Raw genomic sequence first — 19,310 nt, forward strand, 5'->3', positions numbered from 1 at the left:
GGAAAATACTAAGGTATAAATCGAAAGTCAAAAAACGACTCAAAAGGCAGTCCCCGGGCCCACGTCTCAAAATTTGATAAAAGTCACAAAACCCGAAAGTTCATTCCACCACGAGTTCAACCATACCAAATTTATCAAAATCCGACACCAAATCGTCACCCAAATCCCCAAATCAAACTCTCCAAATCCCTAGCCTCAAACTCTCAATTTACACCTTAAATACACACCAACTAGGTGAAAAATCCAATGGGGAAGCAAGACTATCGATTGAAAATGAGCACAAGGGACTTACCTCAATAATCCCTTCGAAAATCCTCTCAAGAATCGCCAAAACCCGAGCTCAAAATGTTTAAAATGAAGCAAAATCGCGAACCCTTGTATTTAAGTGTTCTGTCCAGCACTTCCGCTTTGCGGACATTTAGCCGCATATGCGGCGTTGCAGAAGCGACAATCCATCCGCTTATGCGGTGAACCACTGGAGTTGGGCCTCCGCTTATGCCGTCCTTCCCCCAGTATCTACGCAATCGTAGGTGCGGAATTCCCTATTGCACATGTGCGCCTTCCGCTTCTACGCACTTCTCGCCGCACCTGCGGCCACGCAGGTGCGGAAACCACCTGCACACTCCCCTCCAAACTCGCACCTGCGATCAAAGCTCTGCAGGTGCGGTTACACCAGTAGAGTCCAGCTTCAGCAATCTCGCAACTTCAACATTTGATCCGTTAACCATCCGTAATCAACCCGAAGCCCCCGGGACCTCAACCAAACATACCAACAAGTCCTAAAACACGATACGAACTTAGTCGAGCCCTCAAATCACATCAAACAACATCAAAAATACGAATCGCATCCCAATTCAAGCCTATTGAAACTAAGGAATTCCAACTTCTACAAATGACACTGAAACCTATCAAATCATGTCCGATTGACTCCAAATTTTGCACACAAGTTACAAATGATATTACGGACCTACTCCAACTTTCGGAATTGAAATCCGACCCCGATATCAAAAAGATCACTCCCGGTCAAACTTTTCAAAAATTTCAACTTTCGCCATTTCAAATCTATTCCACTACGGACCTCCAATTCACAATTCGGACACGCTCCTAAGTCCAAAATTACCCAACGGAGTTAACGGAATCATCAAAACTCCGTTCCGGAGTCGTTTACACATAACTCAACATCCGATCAACTATTTCAACTTAAGTTCCCAACTAAATACCTACCAATAAGTTAGTAACCCGAGGGGGAAATGAATGTTATTTATGTGTTTTTTCACATTAACATAGGTAGGTAGAGGAATGTAAAAAGATAACGATGAACTTTTTGTAAATCGATCCAGGATAAGAAGAAAAGGATCGCATCAAAAGAGGAATTGGGATTTAGGATTCAAAACTTAATCTATTTTGTGATTTTGTTGTGTGGGTGTAATAGTTTGCTAATGGGGTGATGGGTTCATTGAATGGAAATGTTAGGGGGCGGGTTTTATTACACAAGATATTGACGTGGACGTCATTTCACATAATATGTCTTATAATTGTTTGATAAAGTGGCTGAAAGAGAATCTTAAACACAATGACCCTCTATTTATTTTCTTTCCAAATATGCACTAAATTGTTTCTGTTAACATAAATTGACAAGCGACAGATGCATGTTTAGTTGAAAATATTATATTTAATGTAAATTTATTTTTTTTCTCTTCTAACAGATTATTTGGATTACTCGATCAATTAGTAATATTTTTACTTTTTGCTAAGTAGAATTATTTCAATGTCTATATTATTTTATAAGTAGAAATTTCAACGCTTAAAAGTTAAAATATCTTAATAACCCAAATATCCTACTTATACCAAGAAAAAAATAAATTTATTTGAAGGGATAAAATCCTTCAGATTAGTTGTTAATGTTCAAAATAATTTCTAATTAAAATTCCTATTTTTTTTTTGCTTCCAACCGTTGCTACCTTTTCAAATAAGAAGAAACAAAACTATTGCTGGTAGGTTTAGACGGTGTCCAATCATCTTAATCTTAATAAAATAAGTTATCATACGCCATTTATATTGATCATTCATAGAAATTTGTACTTTATTTTTTCATATATAATTATTTACTCAAACTTTAAATTTAATAATATTAATATTATTTACAAAATTATATATCACACAACTCGGTATACACGTGCAACGCACGCGCCGAGGAGCTAGTTTGTCAAAATAAGTGTACGTCTTAATTAACATTTTGAAATGTGATTTATTCATTTTGATATAAGAAAGTTGAATTTTATAGTTTTGTTTATCTTTGAATATCAAAGAAATTGGAATGGAGAAAGTAAGTGTTTCGTTTTATTTTCTAGAAGTGACACCGAATTGATTTGATATTTAAAAGATTTTCAGTTGAGAAAAGGAAAATCAAAACAAGATTAGCAGCACAAATACATTTGTGAAACAACTGGGATGAGAGAGACTTTGGCTAGATACTAACGAAGATTTATGTTGGACGGAGGCCGTGGGGAAGCAGCAATGTGTGGGTTGTTAAAAAATAAAGGTTAATTAAAGTAAACAAGCTCACTTAAGGTAATTGGGGGGAAGAAAGAATTTTGGCTATAGCAAATAACAAAAGTATATTTTGGCTGTAGCAAATAACAAAAGTGTTCTAATTTTCGTCGAAGTTTAAACTACTACAGAGAAACAACAAATTTTCGTCGATATTTAAACAATTACAGAGAAACAACAACAACAACAACAAAATTCGAAATTTAAACAATTACAACGAAACAACAAATTGACCACCAAATTATATTTTACCTCAAAGCAACTTCACAATGAAGGTTTGCTAGTTTCCTTCTAGAAAACCTTGGCACAAACACATAAAGACTGAGGCAGGAAAAGAAGAGGGCAAAGATCTTTCTTAATTATTAGCTTAAAAATGGAGACAGAAAGAAATCAATCACCAGAAAACTGATCTTTTAATGCAAAGAATTAAAATCAATCAAGAAATACTTGTGAAAATCCTAACAATCAAGACAAAGTATGCTAGGCAACTGCATCCTAAAGAAACAAAACAAACATCAGAATGGCACCGAGGATAAGTTTAGCACAATATCAAGTGAGACTAAAAGTTGGCCAAATGCTTTATATAAATAGGGCTTGAGGCATTTATAAGTTTACAGAATAACTGTCCAACCTTAATGTCTCAAATTTCAGGATGTCTCAAAAGCCAATCCTACTTAATCATTGAAAAGAAAAAGACCAATTCTTTTTTTCAACTGATGAGCTACAATAATGATAACTCAACCTTCCTTCAAGGAATTATTAGAGGTGTTCAAACTAAGAAAAGCAATGAGAAAGGAAATCCATGAAAATCCATAATATAGCCAGAAAATCCTTCACAACTCCACATATATAACAGCTAACAGAACTGCAACTTCAGTGAGACAATCAGCCACCATAAAAAAAACGTTCTCTTCCAGATAGTTTTGATATTGACCAGATATTCAAAGCCGACCATTGGCATAATTCAACATTTCTGGAACAGGCCCTGATCAAAAGAAGGATAAAATAGTCAAAAATGGTACAAGTAACACGATGCAACAGCCTTTCAAAGCACTATCTAGTTGCTATACAGTTAATGTGCCAACTCATAAAATCACCTCACAAGTTGCTCTAGCAACAACAAAAAATAGATAGTCTCGACTCAGATATACTAAATCAATTGGTTTTCTCATTAAGGAAAACTTTGTTTGTTGACCAATGAACTATGATTATATACGCTAAGAGAGGCAGGTTCCATGTTAAAATATATAAACAGGTTACCAGTTTGAACTCAATTATAGCTGCATCTTACAACTTCAACCCATTAAACAGGAGCTGTTGCTGGAGCAATTAGTTTTAGTAAGCTAAATCCACCAAATTGTGGTAAAACAGTAAAGGGATCGTCAATATGCTATAAAGAAGAATGCAAGCAACATAATGTACCAGATTTTATGTCTTGGGCCTAGATGCACCTTCAGTTTTGCCCATGACGTTTGCTAAAAGAGTGGTGTGCCAAGAGTTTCCTACCTGTTGCACGATGATCATCCTGCAAAAATTTGTATCAGATACTTGGCCTCAGAAATCAAGAATTGATCCAAAAAGAATCGGCCAAAAGGAAAAGAACTCCAGAAGCTAGAAATTTGAAAGGGGTGTTTCTTCAAACAGACAACTGATGGTTTTTTAAAAGATGGGGCAGCAAAAATATTAAAAATATTGATTGAAAATGTCTCTCAATAATTTTATTAAGCATAACAAGGCTTTAAATAGCCAATTTAAAAACAAAATCTGCAGAAAATCAGGAGAATAAATATTCAAATTCAAAAACCTAAACTATCTCAACTAGCTTATCCTATTAAATTTAAATTTAAACAAAGACTCCTCCTTCGACTAAACTACTTATTATTCTGGTAAATCAAATATCAGCAGTAACAAATGCAAAATCCAACACTCCTTGCTTTTGTTGCTGCAATAGGTTGATCCTCCTCAATTTCTGCTTTGGCAATTGTGCTTGTGCATTCTTTCAAGTGTTTTTGAACTTGCATCCATCTGCAATATGACTAGTTCTTTCTTTCTTTTTTTCTTTTTAGTTTTGCGCATAAAAAACACCCTTAGTAACCTTGTCTTATCTGAAATCTCTTTTGAAAGTATTTGATTCTGGACAATGATAGGATTTTCAGGGATTACTCGTAAGGATTGTTCTTCCATTACAACATTCAATAATAATAGGTTTTAAGATATGATTTTATTTTCACTGAACAAATCCGATAGTTTTCACCAGTGAAAGTTTGTGGGGCATTCAAATAGAGACTGTTGCTTGCCATATTTGAAAATGGGTTTAAAAATTGATATTGGTTAAAAATGATAAGAAAATAGTTCTTTGAAAAAACTCACAGATCCCGTAAGACCAATGAAGCTCTGATACCACTGTTGGTTTTTTAAAAGATGGGGCAGCAAAAATATTAAAAATATTGATTGAAAATGTCTCTCAATAATTTTATTAAGCATAACAAGGCTTTAAATAGCCAATTTAAAAACAGAATCTGCCGAAAATCAGGAGAATAAATATTCAAATTCAAAAACCTAAACTATCTCAACTAACTTATCTTACTAAATTTAAATTTAAACAAAGACTCCTCCTTAGACTAAACCACTTATTATTCTGGTAAATCAAATATCAGCAGTAACAAATGCAAAATCCAACAACAACAAATGCCATGGTCTGAGAGGACCACGTGAAGATATTTTCTCCACATTCCTCTCAGGGAATATTTATCAAAAAAACATTCATCTCGGAGAAACATACAAGAGATTTTATTCTACATACAGATTCAAAGAAAAGGAGATTTGAATCTTGTGAGTACGATGCACAAAAACTTATTATTTATTAAAGCAATCACTTGGCAGTGGGAGTTTCAAGGAACATCACATGATACTGCACCCATGCTATTGCCTTCTTTTCATCTGTTAATCAAGTTCATATATCATGTGCCAAAGATATCGAGCAAATTTACAATACCAAAATTATAACTCACATCATGTTAGAAATGACGAACAAAAATTTCTCCCCTTCACAAAGCCTAGAAAGAAGTCCTGCTGAGAATATCATGTGCAAAATCAATTACCTTATACAGAGATGCAGCTGATTCAGATTCAACAGTTTGGACTGGAACATGTCCGAGTGACTGGAAAGAATCCAAAGCATCTAACGTCAGCTGCCAACCACAGAGAGCAATAGCGCCAGCATTGGAAGAGGAACTGCCACTACTGCAGCCAGCAGCAGCAACATTTCCATTTACCCAAGGACAGAAAAAATTATGATGTTTAATTGGATCAAATTCAACAGCTTCGTCATAGTTGCTTTCTCCAATAGGAGGCCCTGCATAACATTTTCATTTTCATCATTTCAGAAAGGTAAAATATGAAAAACCAAATCAGCAAAACCTGAAAGAAGAAAAACATAATTAAAACAATAAAAGAAAAGATTTTTAAAATGGAAAAAGGTGAAGTCAACGTCAATTGTGGAACATCAAGAAAGTACCCAAAACAGTGCCTAAACCAATGTAAAGTTACAGCCAAGATGTGCTGAGGATTAACAGTTCTTTTAAAAGTAAAGTAGACATTAATATCCTGAAACTCAAGTAGAAAAGCTACCTGTCCCGTTCGCAAGCATATAGCCTGACTCGAAGAATCCACAATCATCAGTAGCTGGTGCATTATTTTGGGTTACTTCATCCTTGGATGCTTCATATGCAGAATATACAACAGCATTACAAGAAAGAGAAGGGTGTGGACTATTCGGAAGTGTAGGCTGCATGTGACGAGTCCTTTCACCACTTTCAATGGATTCTGCTTTGGCTGAGCCAACAATTTTTGAGCCACTATCAGCCCTTCCCACAGAACGAGATGTCAGATCTTGACTATCACCGTTAGGATCAACTCGGTCCACTTCTTCAGGAACATAGTCACCCATTAGTCCGGGGTCTGGAGCAAATTCACCTGTTTGCCCCTGATTTTCCGTAATTTCAGCAACTGCTTCTACATCACCAGCGACACTATCTGCTCTGTGCACAGAAGCATCTGTCCCATGGATTTCAGCTTCATGACTAGCACCCATTCCAATACTTCCTCCACTGATCCCGACGCTAGGGCCATCCCTCACATTGCCAGTGGCAGTATCTGCATTCACTACTTCTTCATCATTTGTGCTACTAACACCCATTTCACCAGCACTTCTGACCACAGCTGGACAAGTACTCTGTTGCGCTTGATTACTGTAGTTCAATTCTGAAGTTTCCACTGGATCTGCACTTCTTAACATAGATGTTGAAGGGAAATTAACATCATCAAAGTCTCCTGGGAGATTCTCAACACTTTCCATTGAATCATCATCTGCACTGTGAACAGTGTCCATTGCAATAACAGATGAAACATGTGTCGAGTCTCGAGTAGATGGCATACCAGTTAGCTGTTCCTGCCCTCGTCCAAAGGTATCATCTCTGGAAGCATCTCTGCCAATCTCAAAACCAAGCGAGAGGCTAGGACCAGCACCTGATGAATCCTTGCCATATGAGGTAAGCTGGGGCCCAAAGGCATCAGACTGGCATGCACGCTTTGATGGGCCAGCTGAGTACTGACTACCATCATTTACTTCATCTCCATCACGGTCTATTACAGTGCCTTCAACACTATCGGCCGGCTGTACTGGCAATTGTGGCCTATCAACTGTGCTTCCACCTTCCTCCAAGTTTCGTTTGCGAGAACTAGGGCCTCGCGATTCATATGAAGCTGCATGACCACCAACCTCACTGCTCGAAGGTTGACCAATAATTGGATGTCTTCGTTTATGGACATCTTGGAATTGTTCCGGCCTCATATCCATGTTCAACTGTGAAGAGGATAATCCACCAGCCATTGTGAGATTCAGATCTACTCCTATATTTGACAAAGACCTTCCCTCTTCAGTTGTTGCAGCTTCATCAAGGTCCTCTGTCTGCTCCTTTCCCATGCCATCAGCAGCAACCCATCCACTGATTCCACTAGCAGCACTTACTCCACGTGTCAATGCCATCTTCTTGCTTGTCTCAGGGATATCATTGGTATTTGGAGCAAAGCAAGCAGGACGGACAACAGTAAGGAAATCCCAGATTCTCACAGTGGCTCCACACAAGCTACAATCCAACAAAGGTGACCGAGATTCACCTTTAGTAGACCTGGTACCCACAGCTTTGTTCTTACTAGAATTTTTTTTCTTTGAAGCAGGTAATACATTTTCACCATGGCCAAAATCTTGCAAAGAAGTGTGATATTTTGTGGGACCAATGGAGTACCCACTCCTAGCTGATTGAGCAGAATGTTCTTCACAGTCTTGAATATTTGGAAGCCATCTTGGCTCCCATCCACACAGGCTTATCAACTTATGGGCCTAAAATGCAAAGAATTTTCTAATTTATTGAGTACTCGATAGTAGAGTGATAATATGTAGCAATTAAAAGAAATGAGACTCTTACATGAGAATAGACAAGGAAGACATCTTCTATGTTAGTTTCAGTTCCTGACATAATCTCTGACCTAAAGATGGGTTCCATGCCACCGAAAGCCTGCGACTGAGCTAGAAGACGATCAATTTCTGAACTTCGAGAGATCCTAATGTGCTCAATTGCAGATGCAGCCACAATGGGGAGTGAAGGAAATTGAAGTAATCCATCACATCGATCCTTGTAACCACCAATTAAGGCTGATGGTGGTGTAGGAGGGAACTGGACCAAGCTTTCTGCACAGGTGTTTCCTCTCCAAGGACAAGTGGCCTTATGCCCTTCGTCAAGTTTCTTCGCAAATTCCTCCCCCGCAATATCAGCTATCAAAAATAACTAACAGATGAGAAAACATTCCTCAGTATGTGGGAAGCAACAATTTCAGTACACCCACTGATTAATACAGAAGGCAGCTTTTCATAGAAACCAAACATGTTAAAAGGAAGTATTATAATGATAAATGAAAACAAGCATCATGCATAACCAGCTTCTTCTTTTCCAAGACGGTTGATCTTAGCAAAAAAGCCGAGAAAGGTATGGTTACTTTGAATGGTTCCTCTTCCAGCATATAGGCATAGAAAAGTGGTCTGCATGAATTTCAACAACAACAAAAGCCACTACCAGCTGCATCTGTGTATACATACTTGGGGTTGGGGTTAGCAGAAAAGCATATCCACTGGATCCACTTCCTTGCAAAGGAAGCAATACATGAACAGAAGCAGCAAACTGGAACTTAAGGTAAGGCAACTTTATCCCACATTAACAGCAATTACGGAGAGCTGAACAGATAACACGGGAAAAGGAAAGAAGAGTATGAAAAAACTGAATTTTTTTCACATAAAAAAGTGGATAGAGGCTGGACGAAACCAAAAAATCAAATACTAAACAAGGGTGTAATCGGCAATTGTCCATGCAGTATTGTGGCACAGTTGAGCCATGTAGCTTCCTAAAATACAATACAAACTTACAAACTTGCATTATATTCCCTTTAATTAAACAGTAAACTCAAGAGAAGCATGCAGGGAAAGTATGATATTACTGAAGGATATTCGAAGCACGCATGTAATAAAAATTATTTTTTAACTTTTACAAACGTGCATTATTTAAATTCCGATTAATTTAAAAAGTAAACTCAAAGAGAAATGGGCAGGGTCTACAAAATGTATTTAGTTTTCGAACCAAGTATTGCCCTTGTGATGAATGTCACTCTTGCACTAAAATCCTAGTTACTGCTGGAAGCAAAGTACGCTATTATCTTGCTCATTCATGTTTCATGATCCCCCTGGGAGTTCTTCCAACTGAAGTCTTTCCTTCTTGGAAAAACTTCAGTAATACTTCCTTCCTATGAAAGAACTGTTTGAATCTATCATAACCAGTATGAAAGAAAAGAATATTATCGCCAAAAATCAGAATTGCAACATATATCCAACCAAACAAAACAGAAAGTCTACCAGATATTTACACAAGAGAGTTCGCTAATCTGCCCTTGAGAGGATATAACTCCCTTTGTTCTTCATAAATACCCGACCCGGAGATAAAAAAATAATAATCAAATGTTCTGCTAGATCGCTTATTTTCCTCGGATTGTAGTTCAATTGGTCAAAGCACACCATGCCAAGGCAAAAAGCTGCGCGTTCGAGCCCCGGTTCGATTTGAAACTCTTATATGTCCACGGTTCAATATTGAAATAATTTTAGACGTCTGCCTGTGTCAACAAACAATTCGAAATAACTCGACTTTTTTAAAAAAGGTCGGTGCCCTTATAAAAAATAAAATAAAAAAGGGTCGGTGTCAAATAGCAATGATTCGAAGCACTTCTTTTTACCTGGGTAGCACCATGAATAACTCTAGAAAAGATAAAAAGATCCTTGGGGTTCCATGCAACTGAAGCAGGATCTTTCAACTTAAGATTAACTCGGGGGTGGATTGATTGATGGTATAGTAATAATAATCTCTACATAAGATATTACAGTGTTTGGTTGGTTGCATTAAGAATATCGCCGCAATTAATGCGGTGTTTGATTGGCGGTATTAACTAATACCCGCATTAAGTTATGCGAAAAATTATGTATTTTTTCTAATAACCGTGGTGTCGGGGCTAGCTTGGGCGCACCTCGACTAATTCCACGGGAACCTGCTACTTCCCACCAGCAACATATTTATGTATTATTTTATGCAGGATATAATGGAATAAGAGCACGAATATTAGCACTGCAGTGATCAAACTATTTTAAAGACAAAAAATCCCTTTTAGTGTAAGTAATTTATGTATAACAATCTCTTCATTATCCATCACCTCTCCACAATCCCTTCACTATTAATTTCACAAATGATCAACCTTCTTTGGTTTACCTCTACCCTTCCTCAGACCCGCCATGGTCAACCTCTCACACCTCCTAACCGGGGCATCGATGTCTCTCCTATCACGTGCCCGAACCATCTCAACCTCGATTCCCGCAATTTGTCTTTCACATGGGGGCCACTCCCACCTTGTCCCTAATAACTTCATTCCTAATCTTATCTTTCCTTGTATGCCCACACATCCATCTCAACATCCTCATTTCTGCTACTCTCATCTTCTGACATGGGATTTCTTGACTGGCCAACACTCAGCACCATACAAAATAGTCGGTCTAACTATCGCGGCGGCACATTCTTATCACACAAAGCACCAGATGCGCCTCCATTTCATCCACCCCGCTCCAATACAATGTGTAACATCCTCGTCAATGTTTCCTTAGTATATTTCAATATATGTATATAGGTTTTGCGTCGAGTTGGGTGGGGTCAGTCCTCTTTAATTGGTCAATATTTTTGTTAGATTGAAAATAAAAAATAAATTATGGAGTAAAGAAAATATTGCATCGGAAAGTTGACTTTCCGGCAAATGTGACTTTTGTGTGAATAGGTGAGTCTTGTGGTTTTTTTGGATGAAGAATGAAAGTCTTGTGATTTTTGTGTTAGAAAACATAGTTGTATGACCTAGATAGAAAAAAGTCATAGTTATATGACCATTTGTGAAATTTACACTTATTAATTACTGTAAAAACAATCCCTCCATTATAGGTTCGGCATATCTAATATGCGAAAACGACCCTTTTTTTATAGGGTAAATGATTTTATTAACAATTGGGAGAAACCCCGCACCCAAAAAAAGAGAACCTACACCAAAATATGGTTCTCAACAAAAGAGACTCAATCCTTAAGGAAAGGAAAAAAGCGAACCAAACGACTCCTTAAGGAAATAACTTCTTCTACAGTTGGACTAAATGCACATCAAAGTAAGGACGAAGCGAGTTAATATGGCAAAGACACGCTATTGAAACACCGCTTCTTTAATTGGAAAGCTAGAAAGATTATGGGGAGTAAAAACAAAGACAAACAAAATTTAAGAGTACTTAGAAAGAGAGAGAGAGATATAGGTGGTGAAGAGAGAGAGAGAGAGAGAGGAGAAAAATGTGTTGCAAGCATTTACGACATTTTCTTTATTCAATTCTCTTTCTCTCTCCATCCATCAAACACAAACACACGTATATATGCTGAAATAGGAAAAAATTGAAGAGAAGACGCGCAAACATCATATCTCATTGGCACATTTAGAGGATAATAGTCAAGATTTATCACATTCTTTTTTCAAGATTTCTTGCTCTCTAACTACACCATCTTCTCAACTAGAATGTAAATTTTTAAGATCCTTGTGGTCTAGTTGACTACCTAATGAGAATAAGCTAAACAACTTCAAATTGTAGTAACCCTCCTAAATAGTACTCCCATTTTATATGGCATGTGGCATTATTTCCTTGTTAGTCTGTTCCAAAAAAAAATGAACCTTTCTATATTTGGCAACAATTTGACGTTAAATTTTTCCTTTTGCCCTTAATGCCATGCTTTTATAGCCACAGAAATGTCATGGCAAATTCAAGACCACATGTTTCAAAAGTCTTTCTTTCTTAAACTCGGTGTCGAGTCAAATTAAGCCACAAAAATTGGAATGGAGAGAGTATATCATTATTTCAAATTCTTGTTGCATTGGTCATACTCGTTAAAATAATTTAGCATAATATACACATCAGCAATTTAATCATTTTGGGAAGCATCTTTTTGAAGCAAAATTTAATTAAAACACCTACCAATAAAGCCTCATATACAATGAACAATAATTCACCTTCATCAGGGGTCCAGGTTGCAGAAGAAACAAATCTCAGATTAGCACCACAAGCTTCGCACTCAATTGTATCAGCATCCACATTCACCCAGCCTCTTCTAGCACATGTCAGTGAACTTGAAGCCTGCATCAACAATTGCATTAGAAGAGTTGTGCAAAGTATGAACATGATGGAAAATTTATGAATCGATAAGAAAGGAAAAAAATAAACTGAAATACCAAAGGGAGAAGCAATATTGCATGTCATTGTCATGTTCAACCGATAAAGCACAAGGGAAAAGGCAGTTGTAGGACACACCACATTCAAGAGTGGAAGAAAAGAACTACTATGCCTCAATCCCAAAGAAGTTGAGGTTGGCTGTATAAATCCTCACTTCACTCTTTTAAGCTCAACTCATATCATCGTCATATCAAAATAAAATTAAAGTGAAAGTGAAAAATAAGTTAAGTAAATATATAAATAATACTCCTTCCATTCCGGTGTTTGACTCAGTATGAAGTTTAAGAAAGAAAAACTTTTGAAATGTGTGGTCTAAAACAAACCATAGATATGTGTGTGGCTGTAAATCAATTCATTAAGGGTAAAGTAGGAATTCTAAAGATAAATTATTTCTAAATAAGAAAAGATAACATTCTTTTTGGACTAATTGAAAAAGAAAAAGTGGCACATAAACTGGGACGAAAGTAGTAGTAGTGGTAATAATAATAATAATAATAATAATAATAATAATAATATTAGAAGTTCTGTAACAAGTCTAAAACATAATCTCAATTAGTAGGTATCACCTATATAGATCTTTTTCTTACATTGTATCCAATAATTAGTAAGTATTAGTTCCAAGAATTTATAGGTCTTTCAAAACAATTTCCTTCCATGTGATTTTAAGTTTGTCCCGTACCCTTTTAACACCTTCCCTCACCATAGTTTCACCTACAAACCGGTGCATCTATAGGTCGATGCAGTATCAAACCATCTCAAGCGACCTACTCTAAGTTCTTCCTCAATGTGCACTACTTGCACCTTATGGCTAATGCGGTCATTTCTAAACTTATCTAATCTTGTATGACCGAGCATCCATCTTAGGATCTGTATCTCCGCAACATTCATCTTGTGGATATGTTGGACTTTAGCAACCTAACATCCACTACCATATAACATTGACGGTCTTTCTTTCTTTCTTTTTTATGAAGTAATTTGTTGCATCAAAAGAAAAGGCATCACAAAAAAAATGCAAGATTACAAGAAATTACCTACAGGAAGCAGAAATAGAAAAGCAACAAAAGTGGGTTGCCAGCCCCTATACAATGTCTCAATCTAGGACAAGAGCGGTAACAAACTCCAAAAAGTGTTCAGTAGTACTGGGGACAACTTTGTCAAAAGATTGGTTAAACATTTGGCTTTAAGTGAGTTATGGAGTTGAGATGCCATCAAACATTTTTTGTTTCTCACTCCATAGACGCCAAAAAATAACTGCAGGGATCATAAGCCAGATCTTTTTTATGGACTTATCAACTTTCCAAAGACTCCAACTCAAGTCTGTCTCTGTTCTGGTTTTGATCCTATGAGTAACACCTTTATCCATCATTTCCTAGAGTGGAAAAAAAAACATTTAAACTTTTAAACAGGCCCGACAATTTATTATTTACAGGCTTGGCATCGGCGGTAAGCATAAGCTTCTCTTTCCGGGGGACACCTACAATCACATCAAAGACATGCTAATGGTTTGAAGTGTAAAAGAATTTTTCCAGAACCAATTGAATGTTTCACCTTTTTAATGCAGAGCGAATGATATTATCAGCTCTTCTTTATGCTTGATGAAATTAACTGCCTCCAGAATTCACAGTAAAATATAATAGTCAAAAATCTACTCTCCCCTACCCCGAAGGCCCAAACTAACTAGTGTGCAAGGATTTTCACATCCTAATCCTGGAACAAACTAACATAAAATGTGTCTCTTATCCATGTGATGCAATTTCTGCAACAAGCTCTCAATAACAATAAAAGCAAAACAAACCAGCCATCCTTGTTCATAGTGGTTGGGGACTTCTCTCCTACCTACTAGGTCAAGGGTTCAAGGCTAGGTAACAATGACAACAAACAATAAAGGCAAAACAAGCCAGGAAATGGGTACATCCAGGAAATTTGGGTTTGGGGTTTTTTCAATAGGAAAAACAGGGTTGACAGCAGAGGCGGATCAAGGATTTAAATCCTATGGATTCAGCTTTTAAAGTTTTTAGTATTAAACCCATTATATTTGTAAAGTTATGGGTTCATATCTACTATTTTTGCAAGTTTAATAAATTTCTACATGTAAATTTTTACTCTGTGTCAAAAGTTATGGGTTCAATTGAACCATCAGTAATACGCTAGGTCCGCCCCTGGTTGACAGGATCATGCAAGTGTCTTAAGAGATGATACAAAAGGAACCTTTCAGTCAGACCTTAGGCTTCCCAAACCAGTTTGTGGGTCGGAATGTGGACAGCCGCCTCAATAGATCACCCCTTTCCCATGGTCTACATGAAGGTTGTGATGATCCCAGAGCAGAACCACCAGCACTAGTGCTCATTGAAGTCCACATGGGCTGTGAACCAATACGGGAAAGTGCAGCTGCTTTTGAACCCTGCGGGTGTGCGAACCAATCCGTGCCCCCAGCATTTGCTGGAACAGCAGGAGATGATGCTCCTACAGAACTGCATCGAAAAATTAAGCTATTAATTCACTTCAGACCTAACAGATTGAAAATGTTGGAGGACAATGATTAACTTTGACCAGTAACTTCTGGGTCTACACTTTTTTTTTGTGACAAAGGCCTTCTAAATCTACACTTCTCATGCAGAAATCTGATTGATGCTCCTCAATCCCAAACTAATTGGGAGTGAACAAATGAAACCCACTCTATGTAGCCCCGTTTAATCACATGGAAATCAGATTAAGACAAACAAATATTACACTACTCTAAACTGTAGAATTCACCGTTATGCTAGCAAAACAAAGAAAGGCCAACAACCCAAATGCCAGTAATGGTAAATAGTAAATACAACAGATAGACAAGCAAAGCTCTTATTTAAAACTTTCTACGTGTATCGACTTCACACACTTCTAAAATTACTTTCTTCTCAGTGGCATGTAGACATAAATAAATAACCCATTACAATAACAACAAACCGAAAAAGTAAAAACCTTAATGTAATAGAAAAAATGAATTGACAAATGTAAGCTCTTTGTTCTCATAAATAACAAGACGAATTACAATTTCATACAGCATTGTTCAAATTTTGAACCCTAGAAACGAATTAAATCGAAAAACTAAGTACTAAAGTAAATAAGAAGCTCAATAAAGCACAAACGCAAGTAAAAATTGGGGAAATTGTAAAAGCTAGGGTTTTGGGGAGATGTGAATATATACCTAGCAGCAGGTGTATGGATAGGGTGAGGAGAAGAAGCTTTGGGGGGCAATTGAGGATCATGGGAAGAGCTTATGGCTTCTTCCTTCATAATTTTTCACCTTTTACTGTGTGAGAGTGCGTGTGTTTGGGAAACTCTGTTGAAGCTCGTTTTACTGGGACTAATTTCTGTATTTCAGTTTCGACTTTCGAGGATGCAGTCACATTTATGTTTCGTTGGATGGAGTTGTGCTGTGTGTGATGGGGTCTATTGTGCCTTAGCGTGAGCCTCCGGCCAAGTGGAATTGCCTTACAGGCTTACACCTTGCACTAACAACTGAGTCAACAAAACTTGCTAAGGGTCGTTTTGTTCATATGATTAGAAAATAAAATTTCAATATAAAATCTCGCTTAAAATAATACATGTGATTAAAATAAATAATTCTTGCATAACTAATTTAGTATTTGATTGGACATATAAGAAAAAATAATAAACACATAACCATGCAACATTTGGTTGGCTGCATAACAAAAGTTTAATCTTTGAATAACTAATATAGGATTCGGTTAGTCAGTGATACAGTAAAACATCTCTATAATAGCCTAATTATTTTGATTTTATAGTGAATGGTTGTTATACACCTATAACAGTATCTGACATTTAAATATTTTTTGGCTGTTATAGATAAAAATTATTCAGAAATTAATTATTTTTCCGTTTTTAGTGTTACATATAAAAAATTAGACAATTATTAAAATTTAAAATCTCAAAAGATATGCATATTTCACTAGTTAAATATTGAAGAAAGCTAATAAATTCATAGCTAAAAGTATAAAGATTTAAACTCTAAGGCGAACATTTTAAAGCTACCTAAAAAAATAAAAAAAAATCAAGATTGATGGAAGAACTTTATAATTTTAGCTTGTTTCGTAAATTTCATTCTCTTACTAGCGATATAATGCTTGAATTGGTAAAGATTTGTGTCCAAATTTTTAGCAGAAAGGTATCCAACAGCTTTTTCTTGAAAACAGTCTAAGAGCTTAGCATTTAATTTTCTATCTAAATATTTTTTGAAATTTATTCAATGGAAAAAGATATCACGTATAAATCTTCAAATCTTATATCTTAGAGCCCGTTTGGACATAAGAAATTTTTTTCTTTTTATCAAAACAAATTCACTTTATTCCGAAATCAGCGTTTGTTAATAAAATTTTCAATTTTCACTTGGAGATACATTTTGGAATTTTTCGAAATTTTGAAAAACTCCAAAAAGTTATTTTCAAAATTTTCACTCAGATTGTTCACAAAACTTCAAAAACAACCCAAAATTATATTCATGTCCAAACACAACTCTAATTTTCAAATAACATTTTTCACTTGAAAATTGTTTTCACTTTTTTTTTGAATTTTACAATTCTTATGTCCAAACGCCCACTTATACAAGATAGAAACTTTGTTTAATGAAAAAGATTAGTGCATCTTTTTAGAATTATTAATAATAATCTTAAAGATTCTATATGGCTGTTATGGAGGAGTAATTTTACAAAGAGTTCTGCTATAAATATGATTGTTATTGTTAGAGGTAAAAAAAAATTATAGAGAGGTAAAATATAACTTAAAAATTTTGTTCTAAGGAAAACTTGGCTTTTATAGTGAATGGTTGTTATATAGGGATGTTGTTATAGAGAGATCTGACTATATTAGATAATACACTCGTAAATTAAATGAAAATCTATGCATTATTTTATACGGAGTAGAATATGAAATCGGTATATTAAAAATATGGAATATCCTTAAAGTAACAATCTCCTGTTTAAAATTTCCTTAGCTTATCACTATATGACAACAACAATATTATTTATTATTTGTCGTATAATAATTCCTTCGTTACTTCTCACAACCTAAACAATGCAATGTATTATTATAACTTGCATATGAACTAAAAGAAAAAATTCCCTAATGTTGCACTTGCCAATCTTTTGGCTCGTTATTACTTCTTATTCATAATGTTTTGAAGAACGTTTGACCAAATTCGAACAAAGTTAACTAAAGCAAATCAAATTAATCTTTACGCAACTAGTCAACTATGTCTCACGAGCTAGTTGGGTTACCGATTAGTAACTTTTTCTAATAAACTATAAAAGCGTCCTACTTTATTCGAGTTTATGTTATGCAAACTTATGAGCAGAATTAATCAAGTTAAATACAAAAAAATCAAGATATACAAATCTTTGATGAATGAATTATAGTATTTAGTACAAATTGTTACAAGATTTTTAAAAGAGATAAGTTAAAATTATTTGAGGCTTGTTCTTCTAGAAGTATTTTGTTTTTAATTTTATGAAGATCTCATAAAAGGACTACCGAATGTGAAAGACTTATAGGTACACGATCACGTATAAACTATAGTTTTGAGGGAGTTCTAAATACCTTCGACACAAAGAACAATATTTACAATATAATTAACTAATTTAATAATATAGGACTGTCTAAGTGATTAATCCTGATGAATTATATGGCAATGACTAAGAAATGACAAGCACCTCTATGAAACGGATATCTGCCCGCGTGGTTAATCCGACGAGTCAATTCTCAATGTGATACATTCGTGAAATGGGACAGGGATATGCCTGAATTTAGTCCACTCCTATTAAAGACAGGGGCGAATCAAGCAACTCTTGTAGATAGATGGGATAGGAAGGAAAAACCACTTATAGCATTTGCAGCTGCTTCTTTCCGATCGATATACAAACAGTTGGGCGCGAAATTTTCTTCGTGAAAAAGCTCGTCCTTATCAATATAGGAATGTCTATCATTTTGCTTTTACTGAGATCAATCAAAAGGGAGCACATATGCCACAAATATGTCACATGCCATTTAACATAAAATAGAACTCAACAAACTAAGAGAGAAAATCTCAAGTAAGACAAACACTATATACTTACGGAGATCATATGATGATAATAATCAGAGAGCCATACAGAATAAAGATGAAGGAAAAAAATGAGAGAACACCATAAGAAAAGATACATTATTTACATGACATGTTTATTTTCACACTCAGGTGCGCACAAACACATAAACATATAGTATTGCACATGTACAAAGAGAGATAAATTGATGAAACATACAACTATAGGGTGTGTTTGGTATAACGGAAAATGTTTTTCAAGAAAATATTTTCTTGGAAAACAAGTAGTAATCTTATTCATTTTTCAGTATTTGGTACGCGCAAACTTTCAAACACATAAACCTCCGAACTCATAACTTTGAAACTTGTAAAATTTTGAACATGTAAACCGAAAGATGAAAAAACTAAAACTGAAAATATATAAAATAAAAAATAAAAAATTCAGGGGTGCAGGAAAACGAAAAAACGGAAATTTGAAATTACAAAAAAAAGTAAAAAAAAAAAAACCTTTTTTTGTGCGGGGAGGAGGGGTTTTCCGGGGGTGGAGGGTGTAGAAAAACGAAAAAACAGAAACCTGAAATTACAAAATAAAAAGTAAAAAAAAAAAATTGTGCGGCGGTGGGTGGTGCAGAAAAACGAAAAAACGAAAATTTAAAATTACAAAAGTGGGGGAGGAGTAGTAGGGTGGGTGGTGACGAAAAAAAACTGAAATTTAAAAAAATAAAAGCCTTTTCTGAGACAGGGGCGGGGTTAGGTGGGTGGGTGTGGGGTGGGGTGGGTTGGTGAGGG

At 35.7% G+C, this 19,310-nt stretch overlaps 1 protein-coding gene across 3 annotated transcripts; it reads right to left on the reverse strand.

Annotated features, from left to right (window-relative positions):
• Positions 1-3,116: 3,116 nt before the first annotated feature.
• Positions 3,117-15,813, reverse strand: LOC104096641 (uncharacterized). Of its 3 annotated transcripts, none has more exons than XM_009603042.4 (8): positions 15,633-15,813; positions 14,667-14,916; positions 12,226-12,349; positions 8,037-8,383; positions 6,181-7,951; positions 5,652-5,905; positions 3,973-4,056; positions 3,117-3,535 (listed from the first exon to the last, which is right to left on the reverse strand). In XM_009603042.4, the coding sequence occupies exons 1-7, from the start codon at positions 15,719-15,721 to the stop codon at positions 3,979-3,981; spliced, it is 2,913 nt and encodes a 970-aa protein (XP_009601337.1). In that variant the 5' UTR covers positions 15,722-15,813; the 3' UTR covers positions 3,117-3,535; positions 3,973-3,978. The 3 variants fall into 3 exon arrangements, with proteins under 3 accessions (XP_009601337.1, XP_009601339.1, XP_070037539.1); XM_009603044.4 differs by having other exon boundaries at positions 3,973-4,075; positions 15,633-15,812; XM_070181438.1 differs by lacking the exon at positions 14,667-14,916 and having other exon boundaries at positions 8,037-8,396; positions 15,633-15,787.
• Between the last annotated feature and the right edge of the window lie 3,497 nt (positions 15,814-19,310).

The sequence above is a fragment of the Nicotiana tomentosiformis genome, chromosome 7 (assembly GCF_000390325.3).
Source record: "Nicotiana tomentosiformis chromosome 7, ASM39032v3, whole genome shotgun sequence".
In the NCBI taxonomy this organism is placed as follows: Eukaryota; Viridiplantae; Streptophyta; class Magnoliopsida; order Solanales; family Solanaceae; genus Nicotiana; species Nicotiana tomentosiformis.